The following is a 20916-nucleotide window of genomic DNA, read 5'->3' as shown; positions in this document are numbered from 1 at the left end:
AAAAGTGGCAAAGAAGGACGCAATAAGCAATAGAATTTATAGTCGAGATTATAGTTTGAGATATACACACATTTTTCAATTCACAAAACGTTTCACACCTACGATTTACATCAGTACACAACACAAAAGGACCGCATAAAAAATTCATTTTCAATATAACGATAATGTAGGCGTGTATTATTCGCCGTCGGCAAGTTCAGTCTTCAGCGTTTCACATGAAACATGCTGAGGCGGGCGCGTGCGCGAGACTTGGGCGGAGTTTGTTTTCCGCCTTCACTGTAGTGGCATTTGAAAATAAACCGTGACAGGGTTTAGTAGGGTTGTGTTTGTTACGGGGTTGTTATTTATGTGGTGGTGTAGGCGTTCGAACCGCCTCCACTGCAGTGTGTTCCGTAGAGCGTGGCGGGCGATGGCCGCGCGCGCGGTCGCGTGTCTGGAGCAGTAATGGTGATGGAGCGGCTGGCGGACTTCGTCAGCAAGTCGCTGGAGGGCGGCGACGCGCCGGCACCGCCACCGGAGCCCGGGGAGGCCGACGATGTGGACGAGGAGGTGGACATCACCGCGCTAGAGGAGAAGGCGCCGCCGGCGAAGAGGCCGCGGAATTGGCTCGTGTCCCCTGTGCCTGTGCAGAACTATAAACGGGAAGAGGATGATGATGACCATAAACACGGTATGTATTTATTATCCTATAGAACTTTTGCGATACGGCATTTAAGATTCATGCTTACACAGTCTGTTTAATCTGGTGTAGGTGCGCCGCCGGCTTAAAATCTTTGCAAGAAAGACAGTCAGCTGTGTTACAGTTAACTCTAGCTGTATTGTAGGAAAACAACAAAGAAATTATATTAATAAAAGTAAAAACAATTGAAAGCTGGGCTGCGCATTTCTGTGGAATGGTTTCAAGCAGTGCATGCATGGCGCGACGCGCGGGCCGTCCGCGTCGCGTCGGTTCCGATTTGTTTTGTACAATATGTTTATCTCCTACAATATGTATGTCACCCATGTCCACCAGCGATACAAATGTTCCATGTTTACTAACAACTTTTCATAATTCATAACATAATATATTGTACTTGCTAAGTATTATTAATAGTACTTAAACACTGCTGGTGAAAAAATGCACTAGTAAGTTTGAGGTTGCGTTTGCGTAGTGTATCTAGTGTATGTAACCTACTCATCAGATCGCCTCAGTAACAAGTAGGTACTTAATTGAAATAATGCCTGCCCGTGTGGCTGCCGTTGCAATGCCTCTTTAAATTTTAGTAATTTGTTTGAACAACTTTCGTGCTGCCTATTGTGCTTACGTTTAATAGTATACCTACTAAGGCAGAACCCTTCACATAAGTGCTATAGTTGGGCCATTACGAAGTGCGAACTGGGTCATAAATCATTTTTATCAGACCTCTCGCTCAAACTTACAGGCCTTATGGAACTGAAACATGATGTTCTGGTGTTGTGTGTAACAGTAAAAAAAGGAATTATCGATAGTCGATAAATGGTTATAAAGAGCGAGGGGAAACAATACAAAATTAGCTACTAGTTACCTGCGTCCGAACAACATCCCTTTATCGATAACGACTTCCGCGGCACTCTCCCAATCCTATGATCGTAATGATTTATGGCCCAGTTCACACGTTCGTAAAGGCCCAACTATAACAACAAAGTTATTCATCAACTTCGTATTCAATTCAATCGGATGACCGATGTCATTCGATTTAATTGAATACGAATTTTGTAACTTATAGGTAAATAGGTACTTAATTAAAATAGGGTTCAATGAGGTTAAGCTGCGCGATGCTTGGAAGATGGAAAAAACCATGTTGGCCCTTACAAACCCTATATATAAGAGAGACTCAGATGGAGTTGGTGATGTGGAGATAAGGAAACGAACAGGGGGAAGGAACGACTGATGTCTCCCGACTGAGGCACGTTTGTAGTAGGAAGGACAGACGTTGGAACCGATAGTAGCTGGAATTACAACCGCGCACTGGTCGCATAAGTGTCAGCAGACCATACCTGCACAATGGCACGACGATATCGAAAAGGCAGCTGGAATGAAGGGGAATCAGCTTATCAAAAGCAAGCTTCCGGCGTGCAAGTGCACTTGCACTAGCATATTTACTGGTACTAGGAAGAAGTCTGAGTCCTGCAGTGAACTGCAAGTTACAACAGGCTGTAGAAGCTTAGAAGGTGATGATGAACTTAAGCTATCGTAACGAAATAGTAGGGACTTCTCAAAGTTTTGTTTGCACTATTGACTTAAATAAAAACAAAGAAGAGGTTATACTTACTTATTTTTAGTGATTGACAAAATCGAGGATCGAGCTTCAATTTCGGAGCGAGCTCGACTGGCTGGAGTGATCCGCATAGGAGTTGCACATCCGCATAGGTCTGCGGACGATTACGTTTAGGTGCGGAAAAGAAACTCAGTAGGTACAGAAGAAGAAGAATCGAAACAGAAGGTCTGTCATTGCGTCAGAGATATCCTAGAGATCCTTCGGTATCATGATGTTATAAAAACTATCGAGGTATTCGTCTCTGACAGTACTTAATTTCTTAAGTGTGCGAGTTTTGGATGTAAGGACTTTCAATCGAATGAATCACCGTGTATTAAATGGGGGTATTTTGTAGATCGCTCGACAATTAATCACTATTCGCAAGTCTAAGATGCTGAAGGAGTTAAAATGCCCTCGAGACGTCAGGGGAGAGGGTGTGGCCCGCAGCGCCGCCTACGTTTGGATAATCCCTCCATTTACATAATTGCCGTATAAAAAGGAGAGCTTCCCAATTTGCTAAATTGCTTCAAACGACACTTTTAAACGTATCGTTCCTTCGTTCGAACATTTCACCGTCTATTCTCTATACTCTGCTGCGTTTCGAGCCTGACAGTGAATTCTACAGATTCAGATACGATTGCTTATATGCACTACGCTTACTCCAACGCAACAGTAGGTACACTTTGTTTGTTTCGTTGTTCATGTCTCTACAAAATATTTAAAATACTCTAAAGAGAAAATCACCAATAGGGTCTCTTTATTTTTAAATGGTAACTTTTCCAACAATTTTAAACTTTTAGATGGGTTAATCGTATCAGCCTGCGGTCATCCAATGTTGAACATAGGCCTTCCCTGGTCAGCGCCACCACACCTTGTCCTCAGCCTTCCTCATTTAGCCGTTTCACGGCACTCTTTATATCGTCAGTTCATCATGCTGGAACCCACGCTACGCTACTAGTACGCGGTCTCTACTCATAAAATGTCAATGACTAGCGGATTTTCTCATTCGTTCATCCTTAAGATGGGTTAAGCTATAAAATAGAAACGATCCTGATTGTGGGTTAACACCAGACACAACCCTATCCCCTATCGATACTTTGTATCCTCACATTATTCAGCATCCAGGCAAACAAAGGAACTAGAATCTAGGTATATAAGAGATCACCGCTGAGAATTCCACTAAGTATATTACATAACCTTATAATATCTAACTTTACGAGTATTATTATAATACTTAAGTATATTTCTGCACTTGTCTTTTCCATTCCGTAGCGTTGTGACTTGTACAATAAAAGCGTATTGTATCCAAGCGTATTCATTTCTAATGGCAAAGCAGAAAAAAGCTGTATATAAGAACTATGTATAATTAGGTACCTAACAAAAAAATTAAAAATTGTCCTCACAATAGATCCCACGGACAAGTCGAACGGTACCGTCAACAGCAACAGCAGCGGCAAGCAGCGCCGCTCGCGCACCAACTTCACGCTGGAGCAGCTGGGCGAGCTGGAACGGCTGTTCGACGAGACGCACTACCCTGACGCTTTCATGCGCGAGGAGCTTAGTCAGCGCCTCGGTCTTAGTGAAGCTAGAGTGCAGGTAATGTACTTTTATCTATAAATAGGTATATAAAGGGAAAGGCTGACTGATTGACCGACTGACTGACTGATCTATCAACACACAGCTCAAACTACTGGACGGATTGGGTTGAAATTTGGCATGCAGATGTAGCTATTATGACGTAGACATCCGCTAAGAAAGGATTTTTGAAAATTCAATTTCTAAAGGGGTAAAACAGGGACAGCTGTTAAATGTAAGGAGATTAATTCACGGGAAAACGTCGTAATTTGATATACTTAGCTTCATACAGTTTCGGTGTTAGCATTAAAATCTTATAAAGCACAATGTAAGTAAACCAAAAAAGTTGCCTAAGTAAATAAGTAAATTGGTCTGGCAAAATTATCATTACAAAACAACACGCAATTGAAATTATCACGTGCGATATCAATTAAGAGCGACCGACCTACCTACTCGTATCCCCTTCCAATTGGAATCTACCGTCGCATGGTGTTCCTTATTACTAATGCACGAAATTACACCTAACATTATCGCCCTAGGGCCTACTTAGTTACTAGTAGGTTAGGATTAGCAATCATCTGACACCATTATTTTTATTACTTAAGTAGGTATATTGTTTTTTAATACAGTTGCTCAAAAAGTGGCGTATTGCAGGGACGTATAGCGTTCGGGATGTGGGCTATTACATACTCGTGCCTTTTTTTACCTTTCCCCAACTCGTGCGTTCTCTTTCCCAACGATCAAAATATCTATTAAAAAGAAAAACCAACCATGAAGTTTTTACTAAAAAAAATCATAGAAGTTTTTATGATTCATGCAAATACGTATATTTCTAAAAAGAAGCTACTAATTTGATTCAATATCAGATTATTAATTATTTGATTGACTGAGTTTGGTTAGGTTTCATTTCATTTCATCTCATTAAATTTCATTTTCATTTCATATCAATAAAAAACTTCTACTCAAGACTTGGCTGTATGGGCATAGTTCCCTTTGCCTATACCAGAATGGGTGAAGAAAAAAAAACTCTGCTTATATTCTACGGTTGGCGCCATTTTTCAGAAATTTTCTTTGCGAGTTTAGTTGTTTGTTGCACAAAATGCTTCGGAGAACATTTTACCGGAAAAGTCAAAAAGTCGCTACATATCTACATACGACGAATTTATTGCGTGGAGAGAAGAGAAAAAAGCAAATAGTTTTTCAGAAAATGTTAAGTTAGTTGAGTTTATTGTGTTTTTATTTATTATTTTATTAAATTGCTTAATTTTTTCGCAACTGTATTAAAAATAGTCGTTCAGTAGGTACACGTGCGGAACCGTCATTGCAACTTGTTCCGACTGTCAACCCTCGCCTTCGGCTCGGGTAGACGTTTGTCGAACTCTTTGCAATGACAGCTTTTCCACACTTGTAATGAAATTATACTATTCATTACACGAACGTGCTGGCATTTAGAATTATTATATTGAATTACTATCGATTACTCTATCTTTATCATCGTATTCCTCATTCATTACTGAGGGTCGTGACCTCTTTCCATTAATTACATCATAATAATGGAGTATCGCGGTGGTTTCGTAAGATAGAATTTTATAAAATATGCGACTCGATTTCATGTTCGTAGGCTAACACGAGATGTTAGTGCTCTTATAACCGGGATCAAGTACTCTCCATGGCACGGAGAAAATGAAAAAGCCAATTTTGGACGTCTAAAACTACTGATTTGGGTTAACGTAGAGTAGCAGCTATAGCAACCAGGGCACTCATTCCTAGGAAACATGAATCTACTGAGTATGGGTCACTAATAAATTAGCTAAGTATAGGTAGGTAGGTATACATATAAGCACTACATATTATATTTATTTGAATTATTAACTTGTTATTATCTTTACAGCGTTATGATGTAGGTAAATTAAGTGGTGTAAGGTAGACCGGTATACCTACGGTATGTAACCAACGCTACTTGGAAGAACTTAAATATGTACGAAGATACTTTTCTTAATAGGGTCTTCAATTGAATACCCTCACGGCTCACACTATTAGATTTAATCCAACAAGTGCTCAGGTTTATCGGCGATATATTGCGATTAGTGACCGATCGGCGTTAAGTGGTGTCCGGTCGTGACGCGTGGGGGAAAAACGAATAAATAGATAAAAGCCCTGACCCCGAGCACTACATCTTCACTAGTGTCAAGTCGAGGTGTTTAGAAACACAACTACCTACTTATTGCTTGTTTAAGCAGATTAGAGCTCATTTACAAAGAAATAATTAATTAATAAATAAGTAGATACCTATACCCTTAAGGAGTCTTCATCATTTCAACCTATCGCCGCAGGCCTACTACACTACTAAAGGTTTTTGGCATTGGTAAACATCACACACCTAAAGGTTCGTCCGCACCTGAGCGGCGCGGCGCGGCGCTTCAGTCCGACTGCAGAACGCGTCACCTCAGTACCCGTAGTACAAGATTTTACGTCTCACCAAACCAAACCAAATTCGAGAGTCGAAATACTTCCGCGTTACAGTAAACTGGATCTTAAACGCCTTGTTTTAAAGCTCAAGTTTGTCTACACTTCTACAGCCAGTGCTCCAAGCGGAAACATTGCGAAATTAAAATCAGTGGCATTGAATATTTGACTTCAATTCAAGGCTGTTTAGGTCCATTTTACTGTAACGCGGAAATATTTCGACTCTCGAATTTGGTTTCGTTTGGTGAGACGTAAAATCTTGTACTACGGGTACAGGCCGCTCGACGGTGCCTACCGCACTACAACTTCAGTACGCGGCACCTCGCGTCACTTGCGCGTCACTTTTATACCCGTTCGCGTACGAGCGCGAAGCGCCGTGCCGCGCCGCTGGGTATGTCGCACTAGCGTCACTGCACTGCGCGTCGCTTCGCTGCGCTTCAAAATATTCTCTCCAGCCGTGCCGCGCGGCAACGCGCGGTGAAGCGCTGTGCAGCGCCGCTCTAGTGCGATATGCGCCATACAAAATGATAGAAATGATATTTTGAAGCTCTGTGCCGCGACGTGCAGCTCGCTGAAGCGCCGCGCCGCGCCGCTCAGGTGCGGACGAACCTTTAAAGAAGAAAGAACATTACTTATGGAGAACTTTCAGGCGTGTCGGTTTCGATGTTTTCCTTCACCGTTATTAAGGCAAGTGATACTTATTTGACTAAAACGCACATGATTTCGAAAAATTAGAGATGCTTGCCCGGGATCAAACCCCGGACCCACCCAAATAAGTGCAGCCGACGTATTTATCGCCGCGGCGTAAATATACTTCGGCCGACTGCCTGTCCTCTAGTGAGGTTTTGCGAACTAGTTCGTTTAAAAAATCATACATTTTAATGCGGAGCGGGGAAGCGGATACTTCGCGTAAAACTAAACCAATTGTACGCCGCCAGTAGCTCAAACGACTCGTCGTGTGCTTGCAACTCCGCTCTGCATTACTTTCTCGCTCCGCTCCACTACCTAGCTCCGCGTCTACGGTCTATGGACGGATAAAGTTCGCAACTCCGCTCCGCTAGCTAGCTTCGCACCAGTAGACAGGCAACCTTAGGCCTCGTTTACGGAGTCGCGGGGCGTCGCGCGTTGCGTGTGGCGTAGCATCTCGCGGCGCGTCGTACGTTTTTTTTGTTTACGGTGAGGCGGCGCTTGAAGCGGCCCTTAACATCGCACGCGTAATCACAAACATATGGCAATATATGACGTTGTTCATAGAGATGCGAGGCGGGAAGAGTGGCGGTGGCCGCTGCTGTGGCGCGGCGGGCGCGTCTGCGTTATGCGATTCCCAAATAAAGACTGGCAGAAGGTTCCGCTGCGGCCATCGCTTCATCGAGAATTGCCGCCGCGTGCGCCGCCACGATGAACGCCGCGTGGGACGCGTCGATGCCATCCGCGGGCTCGGCCGCAAAAAACGCTCCATCTCAAACAAACGCGTATAAAATTGCTTCTCCGTAAACGCACTCATACAATGCCATATGTTTAAATTCAGTGCGGGCCGCGCCGCATCGCATCGCGCGACGCCCCGCGTCTTCGTAACCGAGGCCTTAGTCGGCCGCATTATGTTTACGTCTTGTTTTCTGTGTGTTTTCTACTTTTTCATGGGATCACTTTGTTGTCTGTCTGTCGTGTCTGTCAAGAAACCTATAGGGTACTGCCCGTTGACCTAGAATCATGAAATTTGGTAGGTAGGTAAGTCTAAGCACACGTAAAGGGAAACATCTGAAATCGAGAATTTGTGGTTACATCATTTAAAAAAAAAACATGAACAAATAATAAGAATTTTCAACATTAAAACTAAGATATTTACCAGTTTTTATCGTGTCGAAAAAGTACGACTGCAGTACGGAACCCTCGGTGCGCGAATCTGACTCGCATTTGCCGGGGGTTTTTTTTGGAATTTATTTTTTACCATTTTGGTAATTCCAAATCCAAACCATAACAATACATATATCTACTTAGGTACCTATGCGTAAGCAAATAAAATTATTTGCTAAGTACACATGCATTTCGTTGTCCGGGTCGAACGCCATAAGCCAAATTCGATTGTCTCTTATATCAACGGGGATGTTTAGCATAAAATGAAGAGGTATATTTACATGTTTGTTTGCCATTTAGTCGGAATTGTCTAATGTAATCAGAGCTAATGAATTCTCCCCTAGCTAGTTATCAGTTGTCGTATATCCGAAAGTTTGTTTTGAAATAAGCAGATAATATGTTGCACTAAATATTGTGTATTATTAATTAAGCCTCGTTTTACATGAGTTTAATAGCGAAGCTTTTAATATAAGTTTTTCAGGGTTCCGTACCTCAAAAGGAAAAACGAAACCCTCATAGGATCACTTTGTTGTCATATTATAATAAGGTTTGTTCAAAATAACAAACAGACATTTAAATTTATTTGTATAGATATTCTATAAGCGAGGGGCAGCTATAGGCACATCAGTCTGTCTGCAATCAGCGCTCCGCGTGCCCTCTTCGCTAATGCGGTTAACCGTATTTGCCTATTTGTCTGTACGTCTGTGTACTTACTACATACCTATCTATCTAGTATCTACCTGTGACCGGTGGCTGGCTGTCCACATATATAACATTTCCTTACATGTGTACATTGTAACATTTACTTGTGGGAGTTGAGGCCTAGTTGCGACACCGAATAACAATCGATTGTACTGGTTTCAAGCAAAGTTGATCCGAGTCGTTAACTGAAAGAAAAGAACGAAAGAAAAACATGTACTTAGGTATTTCTTAACTGTGCTACACATCACATCTTACAATCAGTTACACCTTATAACTGGATAGGTGATCGACTTTAACCCAAGAACTTACCATTATTGGAAGGGGCTAGTTATGAGTTATGACCCTAAGCAATGAGAAATACGCCATAAAAGGTGCATAATAAGTATACGTCATATTATACTTGTATGGTAGGTATGTAGAGTTATTATTTATGTAGGCGCGTAGGTATTTGAATAGACAATGAGATTTTCTATTCTATGACTTGAATATTTTATGTTTCTTCTACTCTAGCCTGATTTTAGCGTAGATAGGTACCTACTACTTATTGTGCAGAATCTACACTGTAGTCTGTAGATAACATTTTGTGTTTATAAGATTATACATGTAAATAACATTTTTTTAATGCATGGAGCAATTGGTATATCTTATTAACTACACTAAGTAAGTACCTAAGTATACTTAGCTGATTCCTGCAACTTCGTTAGCGTGGTTTTGGATCATGATAAGGTTTTTCAAACATTCAGTAAGAATTTTGCAAATCCTTTGTTAGTGCATGTCTAGGTTATACCACAGAAGATATTATATGGTTATACTTAGAAAGAACTAACACTACTTACTAACTAAGTAAGTAGGTACTGTACATACTACTGTTGCACACCACTATCAGGATTAGTGTGCAGGTCATTTACACATAACATGTATTTTATTCTTAAGCTATTTACACAAACATTGCTAACTTCATTATATTAAATAAATATAACTTTATTATACTTAGATATTTATTAAATTTTTATATATTTTTAGGTGTGGTTTCAAAACCGACGAGCCAAGTGTCGAAAACACGAGAGCCAAATGCATAAAGGTAAGATTAGGATCTAGGTATATCGTATTACTTTATTTATAACATTGCTTGTATCATCTCATAGGTAGGTACCTTTTTTGGGATTATTTTAATTACAATGGTTCCGAGTAAAAAACTCCATTCCTTATCTTCTCTATATTTAAAAATGAATCACTGAATGTGTTGCTGATCGCAAATCTCGAGAACAACTGAACCGATTTTGCTAATTCTTTATTTCTAAATGTTCCCAAATCTAACTCAAATTATGCGCGAAATTCTATAATTCCACGCTTGGTACGTACTTATAACAATCAGTTCGCTGAGTTTGACTTATTTTACCTATCAAACAATAAATTTAAAAAGGAATTAAGAAACTATCATCGTAAAACAAAAAAAAGTAGCTAACATCTAAATATGCATGCAATCATACACTCCCATTTACACACACACACACATGCACACACGCTCACACATACTCATAAGCACACACTCACACACGCATACACACTCACATACAATCATACACACACTGTTGTAATTTTATTTTATTATTGTATATACCTACATTTATTCTAACTCTATTCTGTTAAAATAGTTTAATTATAATTTTAAGTAATCTCTTTTGGCCTTCTGTTATACCTAGATTTAAATTTAAATAATAATTATGTATTTACGCTGTTGATTACTTTCAAATAAACAAAATAAACAAAATAAAATAATATTCCTTGAAGAACGGGTACGGTTTTTAAGGAGAGAAAAATTTTAAAATTGCCTGAAAAAGAATCGACTGTTAGGCGGTACGAAGTTCGCCGGGGCAGCTAGTAACATACATTTTTATTTCTAAAAAGGTAATCTTTGTCCGCAACTTCGTCCAAACCCTGTGTTTTTATGTGATAAAAAGTATTCTATGTTGTCTGTCTCCATTTGTGTGATATTTTGTTAAAGTCGGTTCATTGAGAATTTGTATTTTTAATACATTATTGTATGGACTGCAAATAAAATAAAACAAAAGTAGGTACCTATCTATATGTAACTCGTTTGTAGAGACGACAACACCAAAATGTAGTTAACGCTGGTAATGATAGTTATAATGGAAACAAATGTTCGAATCACGTATTATGCTAAATAAATTCACCGCTTAATGTAGTCGAAAAGTAGAAATTGCAAATGATTCTGGCAAACTCTACCCCCGAGTTGGCATCGCTCGCTACACACAATAACATTTATTCGGGTGGAAATTTACACTGCGCTAAGTACTGCATGTGTAACTTTTAATTTATCGTGCTATAACAAATCCATATTAATATTATATAAATGCGAAAGTGTGGCTATCTGTCTGTCTGCAAGCTTTTTACGCCCCAACAGTTCAGCCGATTTTGATGAAATGGTACAGAGTTAGCTTACATCGCGGGGAAGGACATGGTCTACTTTTTATCCCGGAAAATTAAAGTGTTCCCACGGGATTTTTAAAAACCTAAATCCACGCGGATGAAGTCGCGGGCATCATCTAGTGCTGTGATCATGGAAATTTCAATGGAGTACATTTAAAATACACAAATATTAAATGTTACAATACTACAAAGAGAACAAAGGTGAGTTTTAGGGTTCCGTACCTCAAAAGGAAAAACGGAACCCTTATAGGATCACTTTGTTGTCTGTCTGTCTGTCTGTCTGTCAAGAAACCTACAGGGTACTTCCCGTTGACCTAGAATCATGAAATTTGGCAGGTAGGTAGGTCTTATAGCTGGCATTAGGGGAAAAATCTGAAAACCGTGAATTTGTGGTTACATCTCACAAAAAAAAATTAAATTGTGGTCCTGAACTAATAATTAACATTTTAAATTTTCGAAGTAGGATAACTATATCAAGTGGAGTATCATATGAAAGGTCTTCGCCTGTGCATTCTAAAACAGATTTTTATTTATTTTTATGCATCATAGTTTTTGAAATATCGTGCAAAATGTCGAAAAAATACGACTGTATTACGGAACCCTCGTTGCGCGAGCCTGACTCGCACTTGGCCGGTTTTTTTTTCTATAAATTATTCCTTGACTTCTATCTCATCTAATTGATAAGTGACGAATTCCGTCTAAGATGGAACTAAGTTTTACATAGCGTCGTAATGGAACGCAATTTACTTATCGCTTAGCAGTGTGTTTACCGGTAGATAGTAATATTTACTGAAATCAGCTTTGGCAAGTCACTTGCACTGATTAATCACTAGCAACAAGTCGATTTCTGCCAGCTATTCCATTGAAATTGAATTACGCAAATTGTCTTCTGCAAGTTTTATAGCTAGTGGACACTGTTTTAGAGTAGTCACTACTATCTCAATACTAGTGAAAAAAGTGCATAGTACAAAATTTCTAAAACAGTTGTGATAGCCACGAGTGATACGACATCCATCTCCTATTCGGGAGGTCAGGTGTTCGATCCCGTGCACGCACCTCTAAGTCGGAATTATGTGCGTTTTATGAAACTAAATATCACTCGCTTTAACGGTGAAGTACTACGTCGTGAGCAAACGTGCTGTCTGAGAGTTCTCCATAATGTTCTCAAATGTGTGTGATGTCTGCCAATCCGCTCTTGGCCAGTGTGGTGGACCACTTCTCATACTGAGATGAGACCCGTGCTCTGTAGTGAGCCGGCTATGATTAGATCATGATGATGATGATGATAATGATACTAGTAAAGACAAAAAATCTGTAGCATTAGTATCGGAATCATAGCTAACGCAAGTACCTACGGCTATCACATTATGCATTCTCCATCATTCCGTCTAACTGGATTACAGTTCCCGCTGGCGCGCCGGTCGGACTCTAACAGTTTTTTAATTTGACCATAACTCACACGGATGAATAATTAAAACGGGCCGGCGGGAATCGCGCGAATCGGTAAAAAACTCGCGAACCATACACGGAAAACGATAAATTTGGGGAATGGACCAACGCACTTAGCGATTGAGTGATCCAGTTTAGTCGTATTGCAGTTCTTTCGGAGAATTTCACAGTCAACTATTTGGTCTATAAATTGATTATGTATATTCAAGTCTAGATATTTAACTCAGGGGTTAAATTACTATTTATTTATTTATTTAAATTACTAACTTATTACTATTGATACGACCGTAATATTACGTTTTGACCAATCTCTACATATAAAACTATAAACTGACTGAAAAAGATTGATTAGAAATTCTACCCGAGCGAAGCCGGGACAGTCAAGTAGTATGCTAGTAACAATAAGAAATAATTATTGAAAAAAATATTTTTCACACGTAGGCCGCTACGTCGTCGTAGCGTGCGCGTAGCACCATGCTACTGCGTCGAAATTCTAGGATATCAATATCAATATCAATACCCATGTTATTATGCGAAAGTGTCTTTGTTTGTTGATTTGTCGTTCAATCAAGCTGCAACGGAATAACGGATTGACCTAATTAGGAACCCTATTACTAATCCTCCGCTGTCCGTCTGTCTGCCAGCGGCCATAATAGGTACAGAGTTGAAATTATCACAAAAAGTGTAATTCTATTGCCGCTATATAAATAGCTACTTTAGAATTTTAAAATGGCCGCCATGAAAATTAAAGTGTCATGAACCCTGCGTGCGCGAGTCCGACTCGCACTTGGGCCGACTTTTTTACAGATTTATTTTTATTTTTAATCTAGCTTATGCTTGCGACTTCGTCTGCGTGGACTGCACAAATTTCAAACCCCTATTTCCTCCTCCTAAGGGGTTGAATTGTCAAAAATACTTTTTTAGCGGATGCCTACGTCATAAAAGCTATATCTGCATGCCAAATTTCAGCCCGATCCGTCCAGTAGTTTGAGGTGTGCGTTGATAGGTCAGTCAGTCAGTCAGTCAGTCACCTTTTCCTTTTCGATATAAAGATTTATAGACTAGCGCTTGACTGCAATCAGACCTGCTGGCAAGTGATGATGCAGCCTAAGATGGAGCGTGCTTGCTATTAAGATGCCTAATGCCTATTAGTATTCAGTCATGACTTTGAAGATACCCATATTAAAATTGCAGGGGAAAACTGATGCTGGAAGGGCGTTCCATTTTCTAGCGGTTCGAGTTAAAAACGAGGAGTGGGCATATAGTTAAAGACCTGGAGAACGACACAGGCTACTTTTTATCCCGGAAAATTTAAGAGTTTCCACAGGATTTTTAAACATCTAAATCCACGCAGACGATGTCGCGGGCATCAGCTAGTTCAAAATAAAAGGATAAACAAACCGATTGACGTATCAACGTACCTATAAAGCTTAAGCCGCGCCGTGGTTCTTAAAACTTGTTGCATGTCTACTGATATCTCTGCTATTTCTAAAATTTTAATAATATGTTTTATCAGCAACGTAAGTGTGTGCAACCAAAAATATGATTTAGTTATGTAAGTTTTCGCTATTACGATTACAGATTATCTCTAAAAAATAATTTTCAAAGTGATGCCGTGATGCGTCATCTAGTTTGCTAATACCTACCCGTAGACAGAGTAATAAAGCTAGACCAAGGAACGTTTGCTTTCTCATTCACACTAAAAAGAGAGCACAGATAAAGTTACTAATGTGATTAAACAGAGATGCAGCTAACCTATTTTGGAACCGGTTTTTTTCAAGGTCTACAACTTTAGTTGTAAAACAAACTGACAATTCATGGCGTCATTGTATTTCTCATTAGTTATTTACTTGTTTTCACATAAAAAACGTTTAATACAAATATTGTTGATCGATTAATACAAATATTGACTACTAAACAATGGTACGTGTTATTCATCGTTACGTCATGATATCTCGATATCAGACGCGGTTACACAGTACTTGGGTCAACCTTTATTTACTCTGTCTACGTACCTACCAAGCAATTGCTGAAAAAAATATTAAATACGAGTAGGTATATTTTATATCGCTTTAAGTTATTTCAGCGAAATAATTTCATTTTTCTTACGTGGCGTAGGCTGCTACGTCGTCGCATGTGCGCGTAGCAATAGGCTACTGCGTCAGGATTCAATGCAGTAACCTTCATAATGAATTACAATTTACAAATATGCAATTTTTCCAGTTAGATCTCAAATATCAATTACTTAATGTGCGACGTGATTGTTTTGTCTAAAATTCCTAATTTTCGACTTACACAAAGCCCCGCAAATGTTATGTTATCATCCCAATTATTAAGACAATTTGTGGCGAGTGCTGTCCCCGCTCATAAGAACTCGTCAGCAAACCTAAGCTGACGGCTGCCGGGATTCTCCAAGATCCCACTTTCCCGTGATTGCAAGAGCCCCGAAGAACCGCTAAACAGAGCGTAAAGCGGAAAAAAGCTGCTCTCCAGAATCGAATAAAATGATTCCCCGCGGGAGCCATTCGGACGCAATCCCGCCGTCCCCTGCTAAATGTCTTATTAACTTATGTGCCCCCCTCGCCTCGCCCCGCCGCCTAACACGAGAACAATCATGTAAAGTGAAATGAAACGGTTATTTGTTATGTTTTGCCCCTTTAGGAAGCGTTGAGATTACTAATGCTATTATTGATTCATATTCGCGCAATTGCTTGCGGTTTTGGGTTATGTTTCTACGAGAATGTTATTATCAATTCACATGAGTACCTACAATGACTTGCTTTATTAAATGCGTTTGAGTGCGTTGCGTTTTGAGTGTCATGTGCTTAAATTGCATGATGTACCTAGTTTTTATACCAATCTTTATGCTAGGTATATATATTTATGACCACTACAACGCGCTGTTTTACAACTAAACAGGACAAAGTTCCTGTACAGGACAGGGCAAAGTTAAAGTACTTGGGCAACACAATAAAATTTAATGGGTAGGTAGTTCTACAGACGCACGTACTTTTTTTTGTTATATTGGTGTACTTTAAAAGTAATAAAAACAAAATAAAAAATAATATTTTTAGTTACCTAACTAACAAATCACACAACATTGGCAACGAATCTTCATAAAATTAAGAATTCATTTTTAACGAAGACATAAATCTCGGGCGAGCGGTGCCCGTTATAAAAACAATAAAAGCTGCCGTGAAATTCAAAAAGAAAAAATACATCGACGCCTAATTGTTCCCCTGTTCATGAAATTGTAAAGTTATTCGCGCACTGCGAGGGTGGCGATGTTTTATTACCCAGAAACCGCTGTAAAGATGTTCCGGACGCTTTAAAATAAGCGAGAGCGCGAGGATGCCCCCGCGCGAGTTTACCTTATAATCTGATTAAATTAAACAACTCAGAGTTAATCAAATAAATGCACGGCGGTCGCTGGGTGAAGGGCGAACCGCACAGAGCGGGGAGGCCTGTAGGTATGAGCTTACACATCTTGACAACGTTGATACGAATATCGAAATCCTATTAAGTACATCAGTTAAAAGGTGAATCACCTAAACTAAATTAAATTAAATTAAATGTTTTAAAGTCTCTTGGGTAATAAAATAAAGTCATAATTATCTCTCCGATCTTTAAATTAAGGTTTTAGGTTGTTTTTACCGACCCTATAGTCAAGTTTTCAACTTAAACATAACGTCACAATGGAGTATCTCTAATCGATTTATCCAACGGTATAAGTTAAGTTACGCCGTCCTAATGATCTCATTTACTGCTTTAACAGTCAAAACTAAGCAGTCATGTTTGCTAACCTAAACTTACCTATCCTCAGTGTCATGGAACTAGGATGATTCCTAGTTCCATGCGCCTCAGCGCCTTAGCCTTGATGTTTATAAGATTTCGATATAGTCGAAATCTATCACAGCATTGTCAAAGTAAACTCATACTAAAGGTTCATGAGTAGGCGGCCGCTACGCCGCCGGACGCGCTCCCGCTCGTATTTATGTCGGCACTTCTCGAAAGTAATTCGGTGTCAAATATGGAAATAACTCATACGCGTGGGGAGCATCCATTTTGATAATGTCGACGGGCGACCGGGGCTCTGATTTACACATTCGCTTCGGTCCAACCCAGCTCAGTTCCACACATACCTACGTGATATTGCATTATTGCAGACTCTATTCTATGTTTACGTTCATTATATGAACGTACGTAGATTATCACCTTCATAACTTGCAGATTTCCGGTGGGTGATAAAATATGACCGTGTCAATATCTACGATTTGCGATTTCATTCAATTCATGACACGTTATTATGGAGGTTAGGTACGAGTATGTAGATCATATAGATATAGGTATTATTTTTCGTTTTTAGTGGTGTTAGTAATTTAGCGCCATCTATGAAAATTTTATCGAACGTTGGCTAGAAACTTCCTCATTGCTAAGTCGTTTAATAGAGTTGAGTACCTCAAAAGAATTTCTTCAATTTAGAAAACTTGGATAAAGTATCCGGCAAAAGGTAGTTAAATTACAATAAATACCCAAGACAATTGATCGAGCCTGGAGGTGAACGACAAATTAAATTAATAACCTTTTAGAAAACACCCCGAACCATCACCGAACACCTTAAGTCGGGTAGATCCGCGTTAATTTATTAATTGCGCACTTCGCCCCGAGCGGGCTATAAACAACGAATCTCACTTAATTTACGAGCAAATTATGCTTTACTTAAATATCAATTTAATTAAGTGGAGTTCGGGAACGGATCTGAGCGGATTTGCCGCGCGTCGGCGATCTCGTTTGTCTCTGCCAATCGAGGTGGATCAATGCAGGCACCCGATTTGCATCGCTTGAGCGTTACTCACTTTGCTTTAGTATTAAATTTCAATACCTATGAGGCTATGAGGTTATGTCGCGTTCTTAGGTAGGTACAGCACCCTACTTAATCTGATAAGCATTTTACTTAAAATAAAATGAATCTCATGCTCTACTTGTAGCCAGGTTTTCGCTGCAATTATGAATCGATCTCTTTACATTATAGTTGACTTAGCAAACCATGAGTGTCCAGTTCATACTTCAGTTTTCCTTAGTTGACTTACAAGATCAACAAATCGCAGAAAACTTCTTGGAAAAACGCCTAACCAAGCGATACAATTTGCCCGGCGTTTCAGACATTCTGGAGTGGTTTTTCGCTCGTATCATGATTTCATTATAAGTTCGCGGTAAAAAGGTCATTGGACCGCGTATAATGCGCCTCGAACGCATTTCAGCGAGAAGCTACTTACTTAATAGTAGCAATTCTATAGGCGTTTTTCTAAATTTAAAATCGCTTATATTAGACTTAAAGAGATATGCTACTAAGTATAAAAACACACTAAGTAAATGACAGGTCTAACTTAAATTAACTTTGACAGCACTAAACTATTCAATTTTGATTTTAGAGAGCATAGTTATTCTCTTGCACGCAGTTTATCTTTTAAGTCCGTTAAAGATAAATAGATTAAGTATATTTCTTGGGTGAGTTCTTGTAGGTGTACACCACCTTATAGTGCCCACCAACCACACAATGGAAGCTGCACCTAGTGGTTATTACTTTGTGGACCTCACAACAGTCCAAAAAAATTACAAACTCGTATTGTACGAGTATACCTACCTCTATCATTTCGAACTGATCAAACAATGAAATTCCGTTTTATAATCACCTAAATGGCATTCACCTAGAAAAATATTTATTTACTTACTTCTTGTCAGGTCTTCTAGTAGGTGGTGGAGGCACACCGTTGGAGCCATGTCGCGTGGCGCCATACGTGTCAGTGCCACGTCTGGCGAGCTCAACACCGCGGCCGCCGCCTCCGCCGCTGCCTCTCGCACCACACCCGCCCTCAACGGCCTTCGCGCCCTTTGATTCCGCATTGCTGTCAGCTGCAGCGCATCAGGTTAGTGGCGGTAGTATCTACCGGCGGTGTTAGTACCTCACATTTATCTGGTTTTTGAAAGAATTGTTTGTGCGACTGTAACACCGAATATTATATTTAACGACACCTATTTGAAACATCGATCATTTTATAAAAATTAATAAAATAGGCTCGTCGGTGGCTAATATTCTGTTGTACAAAATCTCAACTTAAGACGAAATGGGATTGAAGTTGTACACGGGTGTTCTCTAAGACGCGTTGCGGGCGACCGGGCCGCCCGAGCGCAAATTTGCTGCACGCTTTTTATAATAATTTACTTAAAATTCTATGTGCCCTGTTACCATAAAATACTTAATACCGTAATCTCTTAGTGTATTAAACGTTGAACGTAAATACGAAATTTTATTGAAGTTGGTTTTTTATATCAATCGAATAAAACTGGTTTTTCTCCTAATGGTCGTGTAAAAAATGCGTATTTTGGGAAAACTTTTTGGGGATTTTTTTGTATCGAGCCAAATTGTGCCAATCGAGTTTTGGCTCTCGTAATTCACTAAAGAATAAGTATCTTTAATTTTTATAATATTAAAAAATAAACAAACAAAGTATTTTTTGAGGCCAAAACTTGATTCTTTGAACATCCGAAATGTGGCTCAACTCTCAACACCGCTTTAAGACACATATCGCCTTAAACTAAATTAAAATGACAGGTAAAATGACAGCCAATGTATTGCTAATTTCTATCCCTTTCATAAAACTTTCAGTGGAAAAGGATAGCACTAGGTTTAGATTTTAGACCTGTCAAAGAGGTTTTTTACAACAAAATTAGCCACAGCCACCATTGATATAACCTGATTTTAAGTTTGTACTCAATCGCAGTACGCCACCGCAGCCGCAGCAGCCGCGGCAGCTCTGTGTCCGCCGTACGCGGGGTTGGCGGCGTTGGCGGCGCGATGTCGCTCGTCCTCCATCGCGGATTTGCGGCTAAAGGCGCGGCGGCACGCGGCGGCGCTGGCGGCCGCGCGCGGCCACACCCCGCCGCCAGCCGCCTCCGCGCCCTCGCCCGCTAACACATAGCCCACACAACAACCCTATGCCGATTAGTCCCAAATAAAGATTTAAAAAATCATTTGGTAAAAAATATTCGTCAGTTAATTAATTCGTGAGTGTATATTTTGCTGAAAAGCCGTTAATTTATTGGCGAGTAGACCCACTCCTATTTTACTTTTTCCCCTAATTTTCAAAAGTATTTTCATACTTTTATTACTAGCTGAAGCCCGCGAATTCGTCAGCGTAGATTTCGGTTTATAAAAATCCCGTGGGAACTCTTTGATTTTCCGGGATAAAAATCTAGCACCGTCCTTTCAACTATCTCTACCTATGTCAAAAACCAAGTCGATTGATTGCTTAGTTAGGGCGTGAAGGAAGGACAAACAAACAAACAAACACACTTTCACATTTATAATATTAGTACAGATTTATGCGTAAATACTAGTAAGTACGTCCTAGATAACTACCTACTTAGATAACTTCTGTTTTTTCCTTTCGCTTTCGCTTTGACCTCAAATTTCACTTCAACCTGTAGGTACAGTACGCGGCCAAAAGTGATGAAGATTTGGAAGGAGATAGCAGATTTGTAGAGCACTGTCTCGGTCGTTGAGCCCGACAAAACGTTATATGGGTATGGGTGACAGAGACAATGCTTTACAAACCAGAAATGTCTTTCTAAAGGCCGATGCTCATCACTTTCGGCCGCGTACTGTAAAACGTCTAAGTTCAAATCATGTTTCTGTTCCACTGAAATGTTAATTCAACAACACCTGCATGGCATAGTTCTACTCGCCAATAGATATCTACCTGCCGTGGGTAGGTATACCAGACTCTAGAAATTACGAAAGATTAAAAGTGACGCGAAATTATTGGACATGCGTTATGAAGCTAAAAATTTGACCAATGTGTAAAATTTCGGAAAATTGTAAATGAATTATAACTGTGATAGTGAATGAGTATTCGAAAAAGAAGGCGATGATCTCAATTCTCATGAATATACAATTTTAAAATTGTCTAATTATGTAAGTATTATTGCTTCTTGTCATAATAACTATATTTTACTTTTAGGAATAAGGATTGTAAATACAAAGAAAGTCAGTTAAATATGATCGTAAGATTCAATATAATGAAATTAAAAATTAATGCTCTGTTCATAGCTGTGTACCTACCTATACTATAATTAATAATTA

At 39.6% G+C, this 20916-nt stretch overlaps 1 protein-coding gene across 1 annotated transcript; it reads left to right on the top strand.

Moving 5' to 3' along the window:
* The first annotated feature begins 444 nt into the window (after window positions 1-444).
* Window positions 445-19753, top strand: LOC117989373 (short stature homeobox protein 2). The gene is made up of 5 exons (XM_034976725.1): window positions 445-670; window positions 3685-3872; window positions 9897-9954; window positions 18516-18700; window positions 19556-19753. Exons 1-5 carry the CDS (start codon window positions 445-447, stop codon window positions 19751-19753), a joined length of 855 nt encoding a protein of 284 aa, XP_034832616.1.
* Window positions 19754-20916: the final 1163 nt, after the last annotated feature.

This window comes from Maniola hyperantus, chromosome 2 (genome assembly GCF_902806685.2).
Source record: "Maniola hyperantus chromosome 2, iAphHyp1.2, whole genome shotgun sequence".
Taxonomy (NCBI): Eukaryota; Metazoa; Arthropoda; class Insecta; order Lepidoptera; family Nymphalidae; genus Maniola; species Maniola hyperantus.
This window is presented reverse-complemented; position numbering and strand designations above follow the sequence as displayed.

Coding starts and splice junctions, on each gene's coding strand:
- LOC117989373 (XM_034976725.1), top strand. CDS start 445: ATGGTGATGGAGCGGCTGGCGGACTTCGTCAGCAAGTCGCTGGAGGGC. Junction 671..3,684: donor TGATGATGACCATAAACACG/GTATGTATTTAT, acceptor TCCTCACAATAG/ATCCCACGGACAAGTCGAAC. Junction 9,955..18,515: donor CGAGAGCCAAATGCATAAAG/GTAAGATTAGGA, acceptor ACTTCTTGTCAG/GTCTTCTAGTAGGTGGTGGA.